General features: G+C 56.9%; 1 protein-coding gene across 3 annotated transcripts in view; it reads left to right on the top strand.

Moving 5' to 3' along the window:
* GRM4 (glutamate metabotropic receptor 4) overlaps positions 1–22,929 on the top strand; it is a 114,648-nt gene that overhangs the window by 79,334 nt on the left and 12,385 nt on the right. For all 3 annotated transcript variants that reach the window (XM_027524931.1, XM_027524930.1, XM_027524929.1), the window contains exons 5-9: positions 448–602; positions 2,714–2,854; positions 16,891–17,091; positions 17,297–17,433; positions 20,727–21,662. In XM_027524931.1, coding sequence (XP_027380732.1) covers positions 448–602; positions 2,714–2,854; positions 16,891–17,091; positions 17,297–17,433; positions 20,727–21,662 — 1,570 coding nt within the window. The remainder of the gene's footprint in view (positions 1–447; positions 603–2,713; positions 2,855–16,890; positions 17,092–17,296; positions 17,434–20,726; positions 21,663–22,929) is intronic.

Raw genomic sequence — 22,929 nt, 5'->3', positions numbered from 1 at the left:
CTGGGAGCCTCAGAGGACAGAGCGTAGGCAGATGTGTTTCTGGGGACCTGAGTCAGACATGGTGCAGGTCCAACCAGAGGGAAACAGACATGGTTTTGGCGGGGACAGAGGTAGCCCCAGGGGTAGGAATGGGTCTGGGAGACCACACTGGGCCAGAAGGCAGCTGTGGGCCCAGGGCACAGGCAGGTATAGGGGTGCAGTGTGGGTGAAGGGCAGCCGTGGGCCTGTAGGCAGGTGTGGATCAGGGCAGCAGGGACCCGGGGGCCTGGGAGTCCAGGCGTGGGTGCTGGGGTGGCTGTGGGCCCCGGACTCCTGTGGGTCAGGACGGAGGATCCAGGCACAGGCTGAGAGGGGGACAGGAATGAGCCCGGGGGAAGGGCAGGTGTGGCCAGGGCAGGGAGCCTGTGGGCAGACACGGCTGGGCTGGGCTGGTGCGTGTCCCCACAGGCGTGTGCTGGAGGCGGCACGGAAGGCCAACCAGACTGGCCACTTCTTCTGGATGGGCTCGGACAGCTGGGGCTCCAAGATCGCCCCTGTGCTGCACCTGGAGGAGGTGGCCGAGGGCGCCGTCACCATCCTCCCCAAGAGGATGTCCGTGCGAGGTAGGCCTGGCAGCCACAACGGCGCGCCCACCACCCACCCCTGCTCCATGCACCCCACTCTCAGCGTCACCCTGACGGGTCCTTCTTATCATCCCCCCCCACTGTCCCTCTCCAGCTCCCCGTCTTCCTGCACCCTCTCTTCTTCCTTGGCTCCCAGCTTCTTTGTGCTCGGGTTCTGGGCTGGGAGGCCTTCCTGGCCACACTCCTCCCAGTGGGGTTAGAAGCCACGCTCAGGGTCCTTTCTCCTGTCTCAGATATTCATGGGTGTTGGGGGTGGTGGCAAGTACAGGAGGCTCATTTATCAAGACTTCTCCTTCACCCCCATATACTCTCATCCCTTTTCCCATCTGGGACAGAAGAAGTGAGACCCCTGCCCCACTGGGAGCGTGTCCTCTGCTAGAAGAGCCCTGGGAGCTGCCAGCAGGCTGCCAGGATGGGGCAGGGGCCTCCCTGCAGAGTCCTGCTGGGCCCTGGGTGGGCTGGGGGCATGGGCCCTTACTCCTGGGACAGAACTCAGTCGCCCTGGGCAGAAACAGATTGCTCTGGTTGGAGCCTCGCTGTGAGTGAGGTGCGAAGTTCCTATTAAAGGCCCGGTTTGGCAAGGACCTCACTGTCCTCCCCACGGTGGCGGCAGGCTCCCAGGGGCTCTTCCCCTGCTCTCACTGAGGTCAACAGACATCAGCATTGATGGAGTTGGGAAGCCTGCAGACATCCACCTCCACCAAACTTTCCAAGAGACCAAGGTCTGAGTGAGGGAGGGACATGACCACGTCCTCTATTCACCCCGAGGCAGAAGGAACACCGGTGCCAGGAGTTTCCACACTGCCCCTCTCAGCTTCAAGCCATAATAAACACAAAAACCAAAAACTATGGCTCTTGGTACCCACAAATGCCAGGCCCCATACAGACATCTCATTTAGTCTTTCCAGCAACCCCACATTTAGTAAGTGAATACATTAAGGCTCAGAGAGGTTAAGTGACATTTGGTGGCAGTAAGTCACACATACTTGCTATTAAGTGGCAGAACTAGAATCTGAACCCAGGACTTGCCATACAAAGCCCTTTTCTCTCTGGGGCACCAGAGAAACCACGAAAGCAGTGGTTCTCAGCAGGGGGTGATTTTGATCCCCAGGGACGTTTGGCACTGTTTGGAGACATTTTTAGTTGTCATGATCAGGGAGTGCTGCTTCTAGCGGGTGGAGGCCAGGGATGCCGCTCAGCATCCTGCCATGCCCAGGACAGCCTCCGCCGGCCATCGGCCCCCCACCACCAGCAAAGAGTGAACTGGGCCAGGGTGAATAGTGTCAAGGTTGAGAAAGTCAGCGTTCCACCAGTACCAGCACCTCCCTGACAGCTCCGACAGTCACTGAGCCTCCACTGGGCCCTGCCACCAGCAGGAACTCGTTGCTGGGTGAACTTTTAGGCTTTCGGGTCTGTTCCCAGCAGCCCGGTCAACTGTGAATGTGACACGGAATGATCATGGGTCAGAAGGCAGGGGGAGGAGAGAAGGCCTTATTCACCCACCAGCCTGCCACCCTGGGTCCGGGTTTTCTGGGCTTAGAGCAGAGTTGGTAAGTCCTCTGGAGCATTCGGAGAAGGAGGCTGCCTCAGTGAGCCATGGGGAAGTTCTGGACTGGAAGGAGGACGATTCAGGCCCCTGTCTTGCTGTGTGACCTGGGCCAGTCCCTACACTCTCTGGTTCCCTCTCCTCTTCAGAACCAGAGAGCTCACGTACTCCCAGGACTGGGCGCCGACCCCCGCCCCACCAGCCTCTCTGCTCTCACTTCAGGACCTCCAGGTGGTTCCTTCTCCAGGAAGTCCCATATTAGCATATCGGTAGTTAAGAACCAGCGCAAACACCCTTATCCTGTACTTCTTCCATAAAGGCAGCCGTTGTTTGATGACACAGGCTCCCCCTGGAACTCAACCCAGCTCTTTTCACCAGGAAGGAAATGAAACGTCTCACGTTTCCCCCTGGGTCCTGGATCAGAGGGTGCGCTCTTCCTCCCCTCCTCATCCGCCCGCGCCTCGTCTAAGCGGCGGGAAGAGCGAAGGGCTGGGGGCGGGTGGAAAGAGGGGCGCCGGGTCCTGACATCCTGGTTCCCCGCCAGGCTTCGACCGCTACTTCTCCAGCCGCACGCTGGACAACAACCGGCGCAACATATGGTTTGCCGAGTTCTGGGAGGACAACTTCCACTGCAAGCTCAGCCGCCATGCGCTCAAGAAGGGCAGCCACGTCAAGAAGTGCACCAGTGAGCTCGCGCGGGGGGCGGGGCCGGGGGCGGGGCCGGGAGGTGCAGGGTTAGGAGGCGGGGACAGGGGCGGGGTCGGGAGGAGCCGGGTTAGGAGGGCGGGGCCTGGAGGGGCGGGGTCTGGAGGGGGGCCAGGAGGGGCGGGGCCAGGACTGATTCCAAGTCCAGTGGGTGGGCTCTCTCAGGCCACCAGCCGTCGGTGACGCTGCTTATAGGGGAAGGGTCTCCTGGATCTGGGCAGAACTGCCCTCTGGCTGACCACCTTGAGCTTCATCCGGGCGTCCATATGGCGAGCCCACAGAACTGACTGACCCCAGCTGCCCCGTGCACCCTGCCACTCATTGGTCTGAGCGTCTCTAACTCCTTGAGGGTCCCGCAGTCACTCTACAGACATCAGTTTGACTCCCAGAGCTTGGCCCTTTTCTAAGCATCTTGGATGTAGCAGGGAATGAAAGCCAAAAAGCTCTTGGCGTTTTTATTCTAATCGGGAGACAGACAAACAAGATTTAAAAAGTAAACTGTAGACTATGTCAGAAGGAAAATGTGCAGTAGAAACAAAATAGATAAGAGTCTGGCTTCCCTGCAAGGCAGTGTTTCAGCAGAGCCCTGAAAGGGGCAGGGAATGAGCCGTGGGAGGATGGGACGACGGGCCTCTCACAGATTGGAAACAGAGGCTCAGAGAAGGTAAGCAATGGGACCTGAGTTCCCACACATGGAAGGCAGTAGAGCAAGATGTGGACCCAGAACTGAGCTCTCAATCGTTGGCCCACTACTGTGGCTGCCTTGGCGTGTCCACATTAGATATGGTTGGATGTGGGTCCTTGTGAGTTCTTGGTCTGCGTAACTCTGCAGCAGGACCTGGTGTCAGGGACCTTGGGAGGGCTCTGGGTACCCCTCAACCTGAGCCAGCTGTGCCCTCTCGGGGCCTTGACTTTCTCATCTGAAAGCCAGCCCAGAGGGTGTCTGGGGATGCAGGTGAGAAGGCTGATGGGAGGCACTTCGTAAGATGGTGGCTCTCAAGCCTGGCTGTGCATCAGCATCACCTGGAGCTTTTAATACTCTCCCAGGTCAGAATGGCCATCATCAAAGATCTACAGACAGTAAAGGCTGGAGAGGCTGTGGAGAAAAGCGAACCCTCTTGCACTGCTGGTGGGAATGTAAACTGATACGCCACTATGGAGAACAGTCGGAGAAGGCAATGGCACCCCACTCCAGTACTCTTGCCTGGAAAATCCCATGGGCGGAGGAGCCTGTTAGGCTGCAATCAATGGGGTCGCTAAGAATCGGACACAACTGAGTGATTTCACTTTCACTTTTCACTTTCATGCATTGGAGAAGGAAATGGCAGCCCACTCCAATGTTCTTGCCTGGAGAATCCCAGGGATGGGGGAGCCTGGTGGGCTGCCGTCTATGGGGTCATACAGAGTCGGAAACAACTGAAGTGACTTAGCATAGCATATGGAGAACAGTATGGAGATTCCTTAAAAAAAAAGCTAGGAATAAAACTACTATGTGACCCAGCAGTCCCCCTACCGGGCATATACCCTGAGAAAACCACAACTCAAAAAGACGCATATAGCCCAGTGTTCATTGCAGTGCTATTTACAATAATCAGAACATAGAAGCAACCTAGATGTCCATCAACAGATGAATGGATAAAGAAGTTATGGTTCATATATACAGTGGAATATTACTCGGCCATAAAAAGAACAAATTTGAGTAGTTCTAGTGAGATGGATGAACCTAGAGCATGTTATACAGAGTAAAGTGAGTCAGAAAAACGAATATCATACATTAACACATATATGGAATATAGAAGAATGGTACTGATGAACCTATTTGTAGGGCAGGAATAGAGATGCAGACGTGGAGAAAGGACTTGTGGACACAGCAGGGGAAGGAGAGGGTGGGACGAATTGAGAGAGAAGCATTGAAACATATACATTATCATATGTGAAATAGACAGCTAGTGGCAAGTTGTGTCTAACACAAGGAGCTCAACCCAGTGCTCTGTGACAACCTAGAGGGGTGGGGTGCAGGGTAGGAGGGAGGTTCAAGAGGCAGGGGATATATGTATACTTATGGCTGATTCACGTTGTATTGCAGAAACCTACACGACATTGTAAAGCAATTATCCTCCAATTAAAAAAAAAAACAGCAGACCTTTACCAGGGCCTCATCCCCAGACCCACAAAGCAGAACTTTGGGAGTGGATTGTTTTTCAAGCTCTGCCAGTGTTATTTAGGGCTGGGAATATCGGGCAAGAGCAGCTTTGTTCACATCCAGTCACTTGAGGTTCTTTTCAAATGCTGATGCTTGGCTCCTAGCCCCAGACATTCTGATGGAATTGGTCCTGTGTGCCACCAGGGCATTGGGGTTTTTTAAAAGGTGCCCCAGGTGGTTTACTGTGCAGCCAAGTATGGGAACCACCGGCTTGGAAGGAGAGGTGGGTGATAGGAAGGGGAATGGTGCGCGCCCCAGGTGAGGGGAAGGCTTGAGCAAAGCAGGAGAGCCTGGAGTGAACTCTGGGTGGCCAGGAAGGACCGAAGGACAGCATGTTCCAGCTGACCTGGATCCTTCCTGCTGCCTCGGAAGCCCCAGCAGGGACTGGTGAGGTCCTCGTGTGGCCCCGGGCCAGGCACAGTGAACTCACCCATGTCTGGGTAACGTGAGGGGTGGGGGAGCTGTGGGGGAACGTTTGTGGAAGCTGAGACCACCCTGGACGAGGGGAGGCAGCCCTGTCTTCCCGTGGCCCCGCCCAGGTTTGAGCTGAGCTGGTCCCTTGGAAGAACATCTTAGGCCAGGAGGGCCGGGGTGACACCCAAGGACTATGGGCTTGGGACTCGGCACCTGTTAGTGTGTCAGGGACTGGGTCTGACTCCGCTTCCTTCTGGCTCTGTGACCTGGGACAAGTAACCTGTCTGAGTCCCAGAGAGGGCAGGGAAGCCATCACCCCTCTCAACAGGTTGTTGGGAGGATAGGTGATGTGTTTGAAGGGTATGAAGAAGCTGGCTGAAAAATGATGGATATGGTAAGTGCTCATAAAATAGTGATTGCTGGGGACTTCCCTGGTAGTCCAGTGGTTAGGACTCTGTGTTACCAATGCGGGGGGCGAGAATTTGGTCCCTGGTGTGGGAACTAAGACCCTCTATGCCTCAGGTGAAGCCAAAACAATAAATAGCCTACTTCCAAACTTTCTTTTAAAAAAATTGATGGTAGTTGTTGATAGAGAGGAAAGGGGAAAGGTGGAATTTAGATGCAATTGGGTAATTTAACAGTTCAAGTCTGTCGTAAGGATTCTGTTAGCTGTAGGATCCCCAGTGATGGAGGACAGCGTCATAATTGTTGCACCCATTTTACAGAAGAGGACACTGAGGTGACTGGTGAACACTGCGGTGCTAGAGAACGGGCAGAACTGGATTGGTACCCAGGCAGTTTGGCTCTCCCGCCTGCCTGTCCTGCCACCCTCCCGTCCACGGTCCGAGCCCCTCTTCTTGCTGGCCCTCAGCCAGCCCTGTGTTCTCCACCTGCCTCACTCTCTCTCCCGAGCCTAGCTTCCCACTCAGCTCTCCCAGGATGCTGCTGTCCACGCTGGTGGCGTTGGGTGGGTCCACTCTGGTCCCCTCGATGCTAGCGGTTTGGCCTCTGCCTGTCAGTCCCACGGGCCCTGCTGTCCTGCCCACAATCTCACTGGGAGCTCCTGTGTTTCCCTGCCCTGTGCTCTGCCAAATCCACGCCTTCCTGCCCCAGGACGAGAACAGGCCTGGTGACCTTCCGAGAGGGCGGGAAGGACCATCTCATGCTGGGGTCTTACACTTGGGAAGATCTGATTCATCCTTCAGAATCTGAAGGTGTTAAATTGAATTCCCCTCCAGATTAGGATTTGACAGCCAGTTGTTCTTTGGGAGAGGATCCCAGGAAACTTTGGTTGCAGAGGTAAGGTGGCCACCAAGGGTGTAATGCCAAGCAGGTCACCCCCGCGAACAGCTGGAGCTTTACTCCCCTGGGGTCTCTGGGGACAGAATGAAGCATGCCTGCCAGTCATCCCACTGGAGGTGTGAGGGAGCCGGGGTGTGTGTATACCAACTCTCATCAATCTTTTTTAAAAAATTGATCAATTTTAAATTGTTTCTTGGCTGCACCATGTGACTTGTGGGCTCTTAGTTCCCCAGCCAGGGATTGAACCTGGGCCCTGCCAAGTCCTAACCACTGGACCTGCCAGGGCATTCCCTCCTGCAATCATTTTAAAAAATTGATTATTTAATATTTTTTTGGCTCCACTGTGTGGCTTGTGGGATCTTAATACTCCAACCAGGGATTGAACCTGGGGCCCAGCAAAGACAGTGCTGGGTCCTGACCTGGCAGGGGAGCCCCTCCTGTCAGGCATTGCTGGCTCTCCCTGGAGGATGTTAATCCTTCAATGCCTTGTCCAAATGGCAAAGAGGGCTTCTGTGGCCAGAGAGCCTCAGAAGAGCAGCAGATACTGGCAGTCTTTTGGCAGATATTGGGCTGTGTGTTAGACGCTTAGTCGTGTCCGACTCCTTGCGACCCCATGGACTGTAGCCCGCCAGGCTCCTCTAGTCCATGGGGATTCTCCAGGCAAGAATACTGGAGTGGGTTGCTATTTCCTTCTCCAGGAGATTGGGCTGGTGTGTCTCAAAATGGCAAGGGGTCGTGGGCACCCGTTGTTTCTCAAATGCACAGCTGTGAGAGTCCCCCTTAGCAGGGTGTGAATCCTGGTGCTGCCACTTCCCTAGCTGTGTGACCTTGGGCAGGTCATCTCTTGAGGCCTCAGTTTCCTCATCTGTAAAATGGGAATCGTACTACCCACTCCCATCCCTTGATCCCCATCCTGAGCAGAGCTGCCTTGCTCACGGTTTCCTGGGGAAGGCGGGGGAAGTTGTCTGCAGGAAGCACAGGAAGGTGGCCGCCCCCCACCTGAGCGAGACAGGGGTCACTGAGCGGGCGTCTCGGCAGCTGTCAAGTCCTGTGGGAGGGCAGCGCCTGCTTCCCTCCTCTTCTCCTGGCCCCTCCCTGGGAGCCTGCAGAACAGGGTTTGGGGATTAAAGCTGTAAACAAGGCAGATGTGGCATCTGTCTTCTTGACAGCTCTGCCAGCCAGGTGATGGCTGAGTGGAGGAAGGTCTGGTTTATGAGGAGATAGGAGAATTTACTGCCTGCTGCTCCTAGGGGCTGGGAGCTGTGAGAGGGAGGGCGGCCCTGTGGCTGCTGGGGATGTGTGGGGAGATGCCAATCACCCAGCCTGTGTTAGCAGCAGTAACAATAGTAACAGCTGATATTTATATAGCGTGTATTACATCTCAATTTCTGCTCTGATATTTTGCATTTACTCCCCACAGCAACCCATTTTACAGATGAGGAAAGTTAAAGTGTAGCCGCTCAGTCGTGTCCGCCTCTGTGACCCCATGGACTATAGCCTGCCAGGGTCCTCTTCCATGGAATTCTCTAGGCAAGAATACTGGAGTGGATTGCCATTCCCTTCTCCAGGGGATCTTTCCAACCCAGCTGTTGAACCTGGGCCTCCCACATCGCAGATAAATTCTTCACCACTTGAGCCACAGTGGAAGCAAAGGAAAACTGAGAGGCTAAAGATTTTCCCAAGATCATTCAGGAGTAAATAGCAAAGCTGGAATTTGAACCCTGGCCATCTGGCTCCAGGGTTGTCCTGCCTCAGGCCAGCTGATGTCCATCCCCAGAGCCCTCCTGGCTATTGCAGCCTGGCTTTAACAGTTTTTTCCAACTCCACACTCCTAAGGGAACTGGGGAGAGGAAGGAAGACCCACATTTGGGATTACGTACTATGCTCCAGGCTGTGCCATGCATTAGGGGAGCTCACGTTTGCTCAAGCCATCAGCCATGTGGTGGCCAGAGGAGTCCTGAGCCCTTCCCCTCTGTGCTGTTGCTCACTTGTTCAACTAGCATTTTCTCAGGCTGGCTGTGTCCCCAGCCCTGTGCTGGGCTCTGGAGGGGAGCAGACCTGCCCCGTGGAGCTCCCCCTGCCAGTGGGAGACTGTGTGGCCTCGCGGATGGTGTACACAATAGTGAGGTCCCAGTGGTCAGAGCCGAGGGCCTCCGGAGGCTTAATCCTGAGACAGGAGAAGACAGATCCAGGAGGCCTCCTCCTGGAGAGAAACTGAGAGTGCTGGGAGACCAGGGATGTGGCATTTTAAATCAGGAGGTCCAAAGTCCTCACTGAGAAAGTGACTGGGAAAGAACTTGCCAGGCAGAAAGTACAGCATGTGCAAAGGCCTTGAGGTAGGCTCAGGCCTGGCAGATTCAGGGAGCAGTGAGGAGGCCCACGTGGCTAAAACAGAGGGCAGTAGGTAGCAGCTGAGGTCTGAGGGGTAGGGTGGGCTGACACAGTGTGTGTGTGGGGCCTGGTTGGCCATTAGTAAGGTTTTAGTCATTATTAACACAGAATGAGACAAAGCCATGACAGGGTTTGAAAAAGGATTAGCGTGATAAGATTTATGTAATAATGGGCTCATTCTGGCTGCCTTCTGGAGCAGAGCCAGAGACGAGAGTTCGGGGCTGTAGGCTGGGCTGGGAGGTGATGGGAACCTGGAGCAGGTGGTGGCCATGGAGATGGTGAGAAGTCTGATTCTTTATCAATTTTGCAGTGTGGCTGCAGAGTTTGTTAAAGGATTTGAGGTGAGAGAAAGATGACAGAAAATCAAGGAGGACTCTAGGGTTCTTGACTGTACTTTGAGATGGGGGTGGGGGAGCATGGAGAGTCAGGCTGAGTCATGGGGAGATTCCTTGGAGAGGTGGGTGCAAAACCCAGGCTGAAGTTTGTCAGGAGGAAAACGGAGGAGAGAAATTGATGACGAGTAAGTGAGTAAGGGCCGCTCTTCTGAGAAGTTTTGTTGTAAACAGAGAGAGAGAGATGCTAGCTGGGGAAAAAGTGGGGTCAGGAGAGGGTTTTGTTTGTTTAAATGGGAGAAATTAGAGCATATTTGTATGTTGCCAGCAAAGATCAAGCAGAGGAAAATCTAGAAGCTGCTGGCAGGAGAGGGAGCATGGCTGGGTGAGGGGGGAGAAGGGACATCTACGTGAGGGGCTGGCTGTGACTGTGGCCCCCTCCCCAGAGAGCTCTTGGGCTGGGGGGTGATGTTGGAGTCTCAGAACCAGTAAGGGGCAGAGAAGGGCCTTCCCTGGGAGCTGGCCTGTCCAGGTGCCAAGTATGGTCTCTGCTACACATGTTACTCTATTCTAATGGTCCCTGGAGCTACCCTCATTTCAGACAAGCCAACTAAAGCCCGGAGATACTATGCAACTCAGCCCATAAGAGGCTGTATTGGGGTGGGGAGGGGGACAGTGTTTCAAGCTGCTTCCATCTGGCCGGACATCCACATCCTGTTTCTCAAACTTGGGTCAGTGGACATCTGGGGATACATTCTTTGTTTTGTTTGTTTGCTTTTCAAAAGTCATTTCTTTGGTGGTGCCGGGTCTTACATGTGGTAGGCGAGGTCCTTTAGTTGCAGCACGTGGGATCCGGTTCCCTGACCCGGGATGGAACCTGGGTCCCCTCCACTGGGAGCTCGGAGTCTTAACCACTGGACCACCAGGGAAGACCCTGGGGATACAGTCTTTGTTCTGTTTGTTTGCTTTTTAAAAAATCACTTATTTGGCGGTGCCAGGTATTAGGTGTGGCATGTGGGGTCCTTTAGTTGCAGCATGTGGGTCTAGTTCCCTGACCCGGGATCGAACCTCCCTCCACTGGGAGCTTGGAGTCTTAACCACTGGACCACCAGGGAAGACCCTGGGGATACATTCTTGAGGTCAGACTCTCAGGGACCCAGGAGTTCCTTGACGATTCCTGAACTTTGCATTTTCATTCAATGGCCATCCAGAAGTGGTCTTTACTGATTGTGAAGACAGCGTCTCTGCTCCTGTGATTATTTGCAGTTGGAAATCAATGTCACCGCCAGGATTTCAGCTTCTGATGTGTTTTCACCCTGGGATCTTCCTGGGACAGAACCACCTTCCCTCAGAAGGGGACTGGGGCTGGCTCAAGGTCGGGGAGCCCTGGGCTGTACCACCCATGAGAGCCCGAAGGGGAGCACCTGAGAGGGAATCAGGAGCTCCCCCCTCCCCCTTCACCTCCCTGCCCCAAAGGTGCTGATCGTTAAAGGCCCGTGAGGCACTGGGGCTAGTTCAGGGTTCCCCGGGATGAGAGCTGACACAGAGCTGAGGCCAAGTTTGGGAGAACAGACGTGGGGTAGAGGGGACCAGGCTGAGTTGTTTAGAGGTCCCCTAACCAGAAAGTCCCTTTGACAGCAAAGAGATCAAACCAGTCAATCTTAAGGGAGATCAACCTTGAATATTCACTGGAAGGACTGATGCTAGAACTGAAATTCCAGTATTTTGGTCATCTGATCCCAACAGACAACTCATTGGTAAAACCCCTGATGCTGGGAAAGATTGAGGGCAGGAGAGGAGGTTGTCGGGATGAGATGGCTGGACAGCATCACCGATGCAATGAATATGAACTTGGGCAAACTCTGGGAGATGGGGAGGGACAGGGAGGCCTCGCGTGCTGCAGTCCATGGGGTTGCAAAGAGTTGGACACGATTGGGCGACTGAACAACAGCCACAACCAGGAAGGCAGGTGGCTTGATGGAGGTTGAAAAAGGGGAGGGGCTGGCAGACACGGTGGGCTGGGTGGGGCTGAAGAACAAGGGGGCTGCCACAGACGAGGAGGGGAGCCTGCTGTGTGACCTGGGGGTGCTGAGCAGGACATGGGGGCAGGACCTGGGGACCCTAAGAAAAGCCCGCCTGTTCCAGGGAGGTGGCTCAACCACAGGTGGAGTCAGGAAAGAGGGGGAGTGGCCAGAAAGGACAGGTGTCAGCTTCCTCCCCTACCCCTGTATCAGTGGACAAGCTGGCCTGGGCCCTGTCCGTGGGGTGGGCACCCCACGCTCATCTCGTGAGGGGGGCGGGGAGAGTCAGCATATGCCAGGCTGCATGCAGAGGGGCAGCCGGGCTGGGTGGAGGCCTCGGGCAGTGGGGAGTTGTCCCTTGGGGGAGTGTCAGGGACGAGAGGAAAAGGGAAGCTTAGAGAATAGTAGGTACATGGTATGATGTTGTGTGTCTTATTGATACATCTGTGCCTCCTTGAATCCTATCAGCAGCCCCACAAAGTAAGCATGATTACCCTGGATTCTCATCTAGCGATGTAAGCGTTGCTTAACCCGGTCAGAGGGCTGGTCCAGGGCAGAGCCATGCACCAGCTCTCCTTAGGGGGGTGCTGGGATCCTCCTATCCTGCTCCCTGGAAGTTTGCCTGACAGATGAAAACCGGTGTGGATGTTGGCCTGTCTGTACGTAGATGCCAGTGTACAGATCTGTGGATATGTGCAGTATGTCCACACACCTATGTTAATTACCCGTGTGGACTTGAACCTGGGGCTGCGGACCCTGAGGTGTCCCCCTGGCGGCCCCCCAGCACCACTTTGCCAGTGGGATGAACGCCCCGGGAGTAGCCTCCGGCCTTCAGCCGGCAGGGGTGGGGCTGTGTGTTCTCTCAGATGGGCCACCCTGAGGCCTAGGCCCCGCTGTTCTCTGGAGCCCCCGTGGGCGAGCCTCACACCTGGCGTTGGTGCCTTCCCTTCACGCCCTCGTCTCACTTCCTTACCGCTGACTTGTGCTTTCAGCATCACCTCCAGATAAAATGCCTGTGCTCACATCCTTGTCAGGACCTGTTTGTGGGGCTTCTCCGCCAGCAGTGAATCTGGATAGCCACATGCGTGTAGAGGTGCTGTGCTAATCGTGTAGCTGTGTCTGTAGAGCATGTGTGTATGTGGCCACTTCTGTTTCCGTACGTTTGGCCGTGGATGTGTGTACAGAGATGTGTGTAAATGCAGGCACGTTTGTGTTGTGACTCTACGTGTGCAGATGTGGAAATGTGTGAGTGTATATGTGGTTGATTTGCCATACCTTTCTGTGAGGAAGTGTGTGTGTGTGTGTGTACACGTGAGCCTAGACCTCAGGAGGAATGTGGCTGGGTGGGGTGAGTTTTGAGGAGGTGAGAGGGGAGACCGGGAGGAGCTATGGTTATTTCAACCTTGAAAACTCATTTCAATTACAATTTACAACCTGCAGACAAAGGCTGCAGTCGCCGTAGTAACCGCAGCTGCGGGGGTTTTGACGCGGGGAAAATCCTTTCGCTGACGGTTCTGGGGCTGGCTGTCACCCGTGGCCGAGCCAAACGCCTCTCTGGCTCACTATGCCTCGGGACACAATTAGGACATCTTCAGACCGTCGCTGCTGCCATTGCTGCCACGTGTCCGGAATTGATCTCCAGGAGCTCTCGGAAATCTGTGTCTTGCTTCCTCCCAGAACTGCGATTCCCACACCTTCGCCTGGGGGTCCCTCCCCCACCCCCCCACAAGAGGGGTTCTCTGACCTTGGCTTCCCTCCACAGCCCCCTGCCTCCTCTAGCCCTGCAGACAGGGATGCTTGGCTCCTGCTTAGGCCTGGTCAGACGCCCCAGAGAAGGGGAAGGAGGCAAATCTGGATGGATGGAGGGAGAAGAAGGAGGGGACGGTTCAGGGTGGCAGACACTCTTTGGGAGCCAGAGAGATCTAGGTTCAAATCTCATCCACTCACCGGCCAGGCCAGTCCCCAGGTGTGTAGGAACACCTGCCGGTGGTCAGGATTCCCTCAAGCCTCGGTATTGCCCTCGACTACCTGTGAACCTCCTCCTCTGTGAGGGCGGCTAGTCTGGCCTGCCTCTCAGAGGCTCAGGGCAAAGGAAGCATCGGCTACGCTGCAGGGTTATTTGCTGGAGTCAAGGGTGTACAGAGAGCCTCACTGGTTATGGGTGCAGCTTCCAACATTCAGGACAGCGCGTCTTGACCTTGTTTAACTTGTGTTTGTGACCCATGCCCCCTCCCCCAAAGGGAGCACACATAGGGTCTGTCATTGTTGCTTCTTGTGGGGCTTAGGGGAGGAGCCTTGTGTGTGTGAGACGGAGTTTGTGTAGGGGGCAGACTCAAGGCCCGCCACTCCCTTACAAATAGAGACCCTTTGCAGGGCGCCTCACTGCCCTGTTATCTCATTTGTCATTGGGGGCAGACTTGAGACAAAAGTCAACCATGTGAAAGTGTGTTGGGGAATCTCCAGAAATCGACGGCTGGCCCTGTGGCAACTCTGGGGGTCGGGGGGTGGATCTCGAGGGGCTGTGCTCCAGGGCCGCTGACAGCCCACAGGACCCCGGAGCCAGGCAGAGGTGGGCCCCCCTGGTGAGGGGCTCCTGTGAGGTCATCTGCACTCCATGTGTGACCCCAGTGAGATCACGTGGTCCCGGACCTGCATGGCCCAAGGATGCATGCTTCAGCTGGACCGCTAAGGGGGACCCCTGGGAAGCCGGAAGCGGAGAGGCAGAGGGCAGCTCTGCCAGAGGGCAGCTCCGCCAGGGTGCCTTACCCGGCGTGTCCTTGGCCTGGGAAGAGCCCTGCCCCCTCTCTCTAGTGGCCGCAGCTGCCCCCTCCATCCCGGTTAATAATTCAGTCTCTCATCCGTATGAAATGAGGGTGTGATGGGAGCTCTGGGGACGTGGAATGGCGGAATGCAGACAGAGTACGGGACCCGGGGGCCGGAGGTGAGGGAAGGGCCTGCAGCTAGGGCTTTCCACACAACCCTATCCCAGCCTCTTCTGTCACCCTCTGGGAGCAAGATTGTCCCTTGAGCTTCTCTCCTGGCTACTGGAACCTGTGATCGGAAGCCTTGAACAAGAGGGCAGGCTGCTGAGGCCGGCGAACCTACCTCTCCCGTCCATTCACCTGTTGTGCCGTGGCCAAGAGACAGCTTGGCCTGTTGGCACAGCTCTGCCTTCCCCGGAGCTCCGAGGCGGGCGGGGCTTAGACCCCTCTGTGCCCTCGTGTTTAACGTGCTTCTGCAGCGCTTGGCAAGCACCGGGCCTCTCTACGACCTGTTGTGAACATAGACCCGTTTAGCCTCGTGGGGGCCCTATCCCGACCCTATGAGCTAAACACCATTGGCATCCTCATCTTGCAGTCTAGGAGACTGAAGCCCACCAGGTGAGGTGGCAGGTCCAAGGTCATAGCTAGATGATGTGTTCGAGCTGGGGTTCCTGCCCAGACAGTCTGGTGCGAATGCAGTGCAGTGGGTAGCCAAGGGCTCAGCCTTGAAGACCACCCTGTCTCCAGCCCCAAGGCCATGCTGCAGAAGCTGTGGCATGTCTGGAGCCAGCAGTTCCTCCAGAGCCAACCGGGAATCTGCCCCTAAACTGTCCAGTCTGGGTACTGGGGGCCTCTGATCTGTGACCCCGAGGTTAGGGTACTGGAGTCAGGTTCTGACCTTGGTCACAGTCTCTTGGTGGCCAACATAGGAAGAGGAGATGTGCCACCAGCTCCTTGGGAGCCCTGGGCAGCAGGGCTCAGTGACCATGAATTAGCTAAAAGTAGAAGAACTTAGGGGTAACCTGTGGATCCCTGAGGCCTCAACCTGGCTCCCACATGACACCCATTGAAGTCCCAGGCCCATGGCCCCTTGAGGTGCCACTCACCCTGCTGGCCACTGGGGAATTACCTCTGTAAGATGTGGCCCTGGCCCTCTAGCAGGGAGGCATGGGTGTGTGTCTGTGTGTGTTTAAGGGTTAATTTCATCATCCTGGTGGTGACGGAAGAGGCTGCCAGGCAGGCTCTGTGCAGGGCTGTGGGCTTGGGAGGGGAAGCTGGGGTCCCTAGCAGTCTGCCCATCCTCCCCTTTCCTCTCCTCTGCCGTCCCCCGGTTCTCCACTCAGAGCTCCTGCCCCTCCCAATTCCCTGCCCTCTCCGCTGCAATCAGCCTCTTTAAGTCACTCAGGCATACAGGCGGGGGGGCCGGAGCACCTGGTCAAATCCAGCTCTGTGTGGTCCTGGGAAGCCGGGGAGCTTTTCTGTGCCTCAATGTTTTCATATCTGTAGAAATGAATGGGGATCATTACCTCATAGCATTGCTGTGATTATCTGATGACTTCCATACATAAAGAGCTTAAAACAGCGCCTGACACAGAGTAGATGCTCCTTAGAAGTTAGCAGTCCGTATTCTCCATCATCATTATGACCCAGGCCTGGGGCTCCTCCTCCTTCAGAAAGCCTTGCTGGCCTGCTCTAGCCCCGCAGCCTCTGGAGCCCAGCTTAGAAGCCCTCTCTTCTGAGCACTTAAGCACCATAATAATGTGGCTTGGTCAGCTCCTCTGTGCCACGGGTTTTCTGTAGCTCATCTCATATACAGCACTTCTGTGGGGCAAGATGATGATCTTTTTACTGACAAGACATCAAGACCTCAGGCAGCCAGAGAGTTTGTACAGGACCCAGAGCAGAGGGCTTGGGTGTGTCCCAAGGGGGTGAGGACGGGAGGCCTGGCGCCCTAGGGAGCCACTGCTGTTTGCAGTGAGGAGGCGGTGTGGTGCGTTCTCCATTTTGCAAAGCTCACTCACCCTGGCTAAGGAGGGGGGGTCACTGACAAGGGGGAGAAGTGGGTAGGGGGGTCACTGACAGGGGGAGAGGTGGGTGGGTGGGGTCACTGACAGGGGGGAGGGGTGGGCAGCAATGATGGTGACCTCTCATGTCTGGGGCATCTGGAAGCCACTGAGGGCATGGGGTGTCCTGAAGCCTGAGGGACCTGCAGCCAGCCCCTCACCCTCTCTGGGCCTCAATTTCCCCCCCACCCTGTACCCCGTGGTGGGGCAGCAGCCCCTGGCTGGTGGCCGCCCATGGCTGAGCTGCTGTAGGGCATCACTGCCCTCATCTACAGACGCAGTTTCTGCCCTGGTGACTTCCCAGCTCACACAGGGTCCAGCCGTACAGTCACGAGGGCAGTGGGCCCTCAGGACCATCCCCCAGGTGCCCCCATGAGACCATCCCCTGGGGTGATGAAGCTAGCCCTGGGCCCAGGTCCCGGAGACCCGGCTGTATCCCGGGCGGGGGGGCCGCTGTAGTTCCCGCCGCGCATCTGTGAGCGTTCATGGGCCTCGTGGGCACTCCCGTCCTGAACGTTTTCGTTGTAGACCGGGAGCGCATCGGGCAGGACTCGGCATATGAGCAGGAGGGGAAGGTGCAATTTGTGATCGACGCTGTGTACGCCATGGGCCATGCGCTGCACGCCATGCACCGAGACCTGTGTCCGGGCCGCGTGGGGCTCTGCCCGCGCATGGACCCTGTGGACGGCACCCAGCTGCTCAAGTACATCCGCAATGTCAATTTTTCAGGTAGGGGCACCACCCAACCCTGGGGAAGGGGTCCCGGGGCTCCATGGGGTGGGAGTGGGGGAACCTCTTCGGATGCTTCCAGGGAGTAAAACCCCCCTGAGATGTTCCATGCAGAGGTGTTGCTGCCCAGGGCTCGTGCTCCTCCCTGTCTCTGGGCAAAGGCTCAGCAAAGAAATGGAGTGTGTGACCCCCATGGCCCCCCCAGGCATTGCGGGGAACCCTGTGACTTTCAATGAGAATGGAGATGCACCTGGGCGCTACGACATCTACCAGTACCAGCTGCGGAATGGCTCTGCTGAGTACAAGGTCATCGGCTCCTGGACGGACCACCTGCACCTCCGGGTAAGTGCCCGGAGGAAGGGCAGGGCGGGGGAAGGAGAGGGCACTCGGCCCCTGGAGGGGAGCCCTGACGCCTGGGTTTGGTGCTGCTGAGTTGGGGCTTCCTTCCGTCAAAGGGCCTGAGCCCCCAAACTCCAGAACAGAAGAGCAGGGCAGCTGGGCTCCCGCCCTCCCTGCCCCTGTCCTTCCCTGTCGCCTGGGCCCTCCTGTGTGCTCCCCTCACAGGGCAAACCCTGCAGACAGATGAATTCACACTGGGGTGCGGGGGCTCAGAGTCTTGGGGGTGGAGGTGGGGATGGGGAGAAAGGTGAGGAGGGAGAGAGCTGTATCTGGACAGAGAAGGATGAGAGGAGCACAGTCGTGCAGTGGGGTTCTGCTGGCGGGTAGCTGTTTGAGAATGACTCCATCAGACTACATGGGAAGGCCATCATCTTTCTCGGTGGCATGAAGGGGCTTCTCCTGGGTCCCCAGCCATGCTGTTCCAGGCCATGGCTGTCCCAGGGACTTGGGATCTCCCTCCTGCCCTCAATGTCCCTGGCTACAAATAATGTCATGTTTTGGGGATAAAAGGGACCTGTGGTTGGTGCCTCGAGGTGGTGCCTGTGGACTGACTGGTCCCCTCTCTGGGTGGAGGGTGAGCCGCACATGGGTGGGCACAGCATGACGTCCAGGTGGACCGGACAGGCTCGGCAGGCCCAGATCTGGGAGAGTCACGTCACGTCCCTGCCGTCCGCTCCTGTAAGCATCTCTTTCGGCTGCAAGCCCTGGAGCTTTTCAGGGCACTCTCTGCCCATGATCTCATTTATCCCCAACAGTCTTCCAAATCAGAAGGAATATCTCGAAACCCAGCCCTAGGGAGGTTCCAAAGGCCACGCAGCGTGGCAGGGATAGAGCCCATTCCTACAGTGATGCTCCTTGGGTTGCTGAGCAGAGACAGACGGACAGAACAGAGTGGGTGGGAGCAGTGTGGGCAGGGTGGGACCCCAGCCCAGATGGAGGCCTGTCTCGTTCAGATCTGGCGTAGCGGGGAGGGGCAGGGCCTCCATTCACTGGCAGTGGCAGGCAGCTCATCCTTATGGAGCACCCGCTGTGACGGCTCCTGTTCTTATCAACTTACCTTACTGTGGGGATGCCAGCCCTGTGGGGCGGGCGCTGTTATCACCCCATTCTGCAGGTATGGTAAGTGAAGGCAGGCCTGGGGGGTGGGAGTGATTCCCGGGTCCCATCCCCAGGAATCCAAGCCCCTCCACCAGCATGGAACTGGGGGGAGAGAGGCGGCGATGCAGGACTGGTCCTCAACCGCCACACCTTCCCCGTCCCTCCCGAGGGCTCTTGCTCCGGTGGCCAGACCTCACTGCTTCTTGGAGACTCCACCGCAATTCATTGGCCCCACCTTGGGCCAGCCCTGGGCTGGGGGCTGCAGACAGCAGGGAAGTAACTCAAAGGCCCTGTCCTCCTGGGGCTGATGCTCTGGAGAAGCAGACAGAACTTCCAAGTAGAAGCCGCCGTAAGTCACAGAGGGTTCTTGTGGCCTTGCATCTGCTGTCTTTGGATCAGGCGGGACAACAAAGGCTCAGAGAGGCTGAGGTGTTTGCTCAAGGGCGCACAGCCAGCTAGCGACAGAACTGTGATCCCAACATTTGACCTCATTCACTGCTCTTTCCACTGGAGCCACAGTTTCCCAGAACACCCCCATCCCCCTGGATCCCTGGGTCCCCCTGCAGCATCACAGGTCTGGTGCCCAGAGATTGTCCTGCCCCCTTGTTCCTGCAGGATGGTAGTTGGCCCTGGTCACTGCTGTGCTCGCTGGCTTTTAGGGGATGGTCATGCCCAGAGCCACAAGGTGAATTTCCTCCTTGAGATTTTTGTCCCCATCTACCATGAAGCCATCTTTGGATTCTCCACCCTGCCTGCTCCAACCCACCTCACTCACCCGTTTTCTCATCTCTAAAACCCTCCCTTCAGCCCCAAACCAACTGGCTATTCCTTCTCCTGGAGTGAGCTCCCAGGACAAAGGGCCTACTATTCTCTAAGCGTGAAAGTGAAAGTGTTAGTCATTTAGTCGTGTCCGACTCTGTGACCCTCTGGACTGTAGCCCACCAGGCTCCTCTGTCCATGGGATTCTCCAGGCAAGAATACTGGAGTGGGTTGCCGTGCCCTCTTCCAGGGGGTCTTCCCAACCCAGGGATTGAACCCAGGTCTCCTACATTGCAGATACTTTACCTTCTGAGCCACAGGGGAAGTCCCAAAGCCATTCTCTAAGCATGACCCTTCCAAAGAGCTGATGCTTGGAATATGGCTCCCAAGTGTGGCCAGGCTCCCTTTGCCCAGAGCCTGGAGCTCGTGGGGGCTCTCGCTTACTTTCCAGAACTTCGTGACACACTCAGTAGGGCATGCCAGCTTCTGTGTTCCTTTGCTCGCAGCAGTTGTGTCTTCAGAGGCATGTAACAGAATGCACTCATTCAAAGCAAGAGGCAAAGAAACACTCAGCCCTGGGCACACATTGCAGGTTCTCTGATTGAACCTTTGTTCATTGTTCTCTGCTGAACCTGACTGCCTGTACCACGCGGAGGCCCTGGGGGCTGAGCCACAGGGCAGTGTGTCTCCCCTTTGTGTGCGCACACCAGTCACCTGTGGGGTTTGGTTAAAACTCAGATTCTGGGACTTCCCTGGTCCAGTGGTTAAGATTTCACTTTCCAACGCAGCAGATGAGGGTGCAGTCCCTGATCAGGGAGCTAAAATCCTTCATGCCTCATGGCTAAAAAAACCAGGACATGAAACAACAGAACAATTGTAACAAATTCAATAAAGACTTTACAAATGGTCCACATTAAAAAAAAAAATTAAAAGAAAAAAAACAAAAACTCGGATTCTGAGTCAGTAGGCCTGGGGTGGCCAAACATTTACATTTCTAACCCGCTCCTGGGTGACGCTGATGCGGCCGGTCGGGGACCACCGTGAGAGCGAGGCCTCACAGGGCTGGGAGTCCGGGCTGCGGGCTCTCCGAGCTCTGTCCTGTGACTCTCGGTTGTCACTGCTGGTCTCTGTATGACCCTTGGGGGTTTTGTATTGGAGCAGGATCCCCTGCTGGTCATCTAGGTCTAAATCGTGCCCGGGAGCTTATTTAAATGCAGCTGTTGGATTCGGTCGATCCTGGCAGGGCCAGCTGAGCAGCTGGATTTTGGCCATCTGACTGAGCAATTCAGACACAAGGTTCCAGGATGCCAGCTCAGGGGGCGGTCCAGGGCACTGGGCAGCGTGTCCTGAGGCCGGCTCCCCTGCGCTGTCGTTGACAGATAGAGCGGATGCTCTGGCCGGGGAGTGGCCAGCAGCTGCCCCGCTCCGTCTGCAGCCTGCCCTGCCAGCCGGGCGAGCGGAAGAAGACGGTGAAGGGCATGCCCTGCTGCTGGCACTGCGAGCCCTGCACGGGGTACCAGTACCAGGTGGACGGCTACACCTGCAAGGCCTGCCCCTACGACATGCGGCCCACGGAGAACCGCACGGGCTGCCGGCCCATCCCCATCATCAAGCTGGAGTGGGGCTCGCCCTGGGCCGTGCTGCCCCTCTTCCTGGCCGTGGCGGGCATCGCCGCCACGCTGTTCGTGGTGGTCACCTTCGTGCGCTACAACGACACGCCCATCGTCAAGGCCTCGGGCCGCGAGCTGAGCTACGTGCTGCTGGCGGGCATCTTCCTGTGCTACGCCACCACCTTCCTCATGATCGCCGAGCCCGACCTGGGCACCTGCTCTCTGCGCCGGATCTTCCTGGGGCTCGGCATGAGCATCAGCTACGCGGCCCTGCTCACCAAGACCAACCGCATCTACCGCATCTTCGAGCAGGGCAAGCGGTCGGTCAGCGCCCCGCGCTTCATCAGCCCCGCCTCGCAGCTGGCCATCACCTTCAGCCTCATCTCCCTGCAGCTGCTGGGCATCTGTGTGTGGTTCGTGGTGGACCCGTCGCACTCGGTGGTGGACTTCCAGGACCAGCGGACACTGGACCCCCGCTTCGCCAGGGGGGTGCTCAAGTGCGACATCTCGGACCTGTCGCTCATCTGCCTGCTGGGCTACAGCATGCTGCTGATGGTCACGTGCACCGTGTATGCCATCAAGACGCGCGGCGTGCCCGAGACCTTCAACGAGGCCAAGCCCATCGGCTTCACCATGTACACCACCTGCATCGTCTGGCTCGCCTTCATCCCCATCTTCTTCGGCACCTCGCAGTCGGCCGACAAGGTGAGTCGCGGGGGCAGGTAGGGGGGCGGGGGGCGAGCAGGGGTCAGCCTCCCAGGACTGGCCGGCCCCTCCGGATGTGCCTGCCTTCCCCGGCTCAGTTTTCTCTCCAGCGTTTGCCTCTCTCTTGCCTCCCTCCCTTCTCTTCTCCCGTCCTCTCCCTTTTCTCTCTGTGCCCCCCACCCCATCTTGTCTCTGTCCTTCCTGCTCCTTCCCGCCCTCTCTCCACCCTCCACCTTCCCTGACTCTTCATCCCTGCCTCTCCCACCCCGTCCTTTCCTCCTCCCCATCTCATTCCCGTCTCCTTCTGTCGTCTCTGCCCTCCGGGATGCTGCGTGCTCTTCCATTCTTCATTTTCTTTTTTTTTTTCTGGCCGTGCCGCGTGACTTACGGGATTTTTAGTTCCCTGACCGGGGATTGAACCCAGGCCCTTGGCAGTGAGGGTGTGGAGTTCTGACCATTGTACGCTCAGGGGATTCACACTCTTTTTTAGGCTCTCCCTTTTCTCTTTCCCTGCTCAGCCCAGCTTCCTTTCTGTCCACTCCTCTCTTCTTCCCCCTCTCTGCGGCCTCCTTGCTGCCCTCCAGGAGCCCCAGGGGTCCCCGGGCTGGGTGACGTATCGGGCACTGGCTCCCTCCCTTTCCAGCCCAAAGCTGCCCCAAAGCCTGGGATCGGATCAGGAGGCCTGGCAGCGTCAGCTCAGGGCCCTCGCTCCGCCTGCTGGAGCTGCTGAAGGGCTGCCGTCTGCTGGCTCCGCCAGGCTCTCAAGTCAGACACACACACCCCAAGGGCCCTGTGGACTCTGCCCACATCACAGCCCCAGTGCTGCCTGGGTTCTGGGGTTTTATCTCGGAGGACTGGGAGTCCCTGAAGTCAGAGGCCAGAGATGGGGCAGATCGGGGGGACCGAGGACCCTAGCTCTGTGTCTGACTGTGGGATCCTGGGCAAGCCAGCTGGCCTCCGCCTCAGCGTCTTCATTGTAGATTGGCCATGACCCCCCGTCTGCAGTCCTCACAGGTGTTGTAATAATCACTTGGCACAAGGAGGGTAGAAGCCACTTGCCCACTGTAAGGATGCTGGGGCTGGGAAGTCGGGGGGAGGGTGGGGACAAAGTTCAGGGTGGGGTGGTGGGGAGATGGCACAGCTGGCCTAGGAAACAGAGGCCCAAGGATGCTTGCTTTTCCTGGGAGTGAGAAGGGAGCCGCTGCAGGCTCTGAGCAGGAGGGCCTCAGTGGGGTGTAGGACCCCTCTGGGGTGAGCCCTGCAGGCG

This window comes from Bos indicus x Bos taurus, chromosome 23, assembly GCF_003369695.1.
Source record: "Bos indicus x Bos taurus breed Angus x Brahman F1 hybrid chromosome 23, Bos_hybrid_MaternalHap_v2.0, whole genome shotgun sequence".
Lineage (NCBI taxonomy): Eukaryota > Metazoa > Chordata > Mammalia > Artiodactyla > Bovidae > Bos > Bos indicus x Bos taurus.
This window is presented reverse-complemented; position numbering and strand designations above follow the sequence as displayed.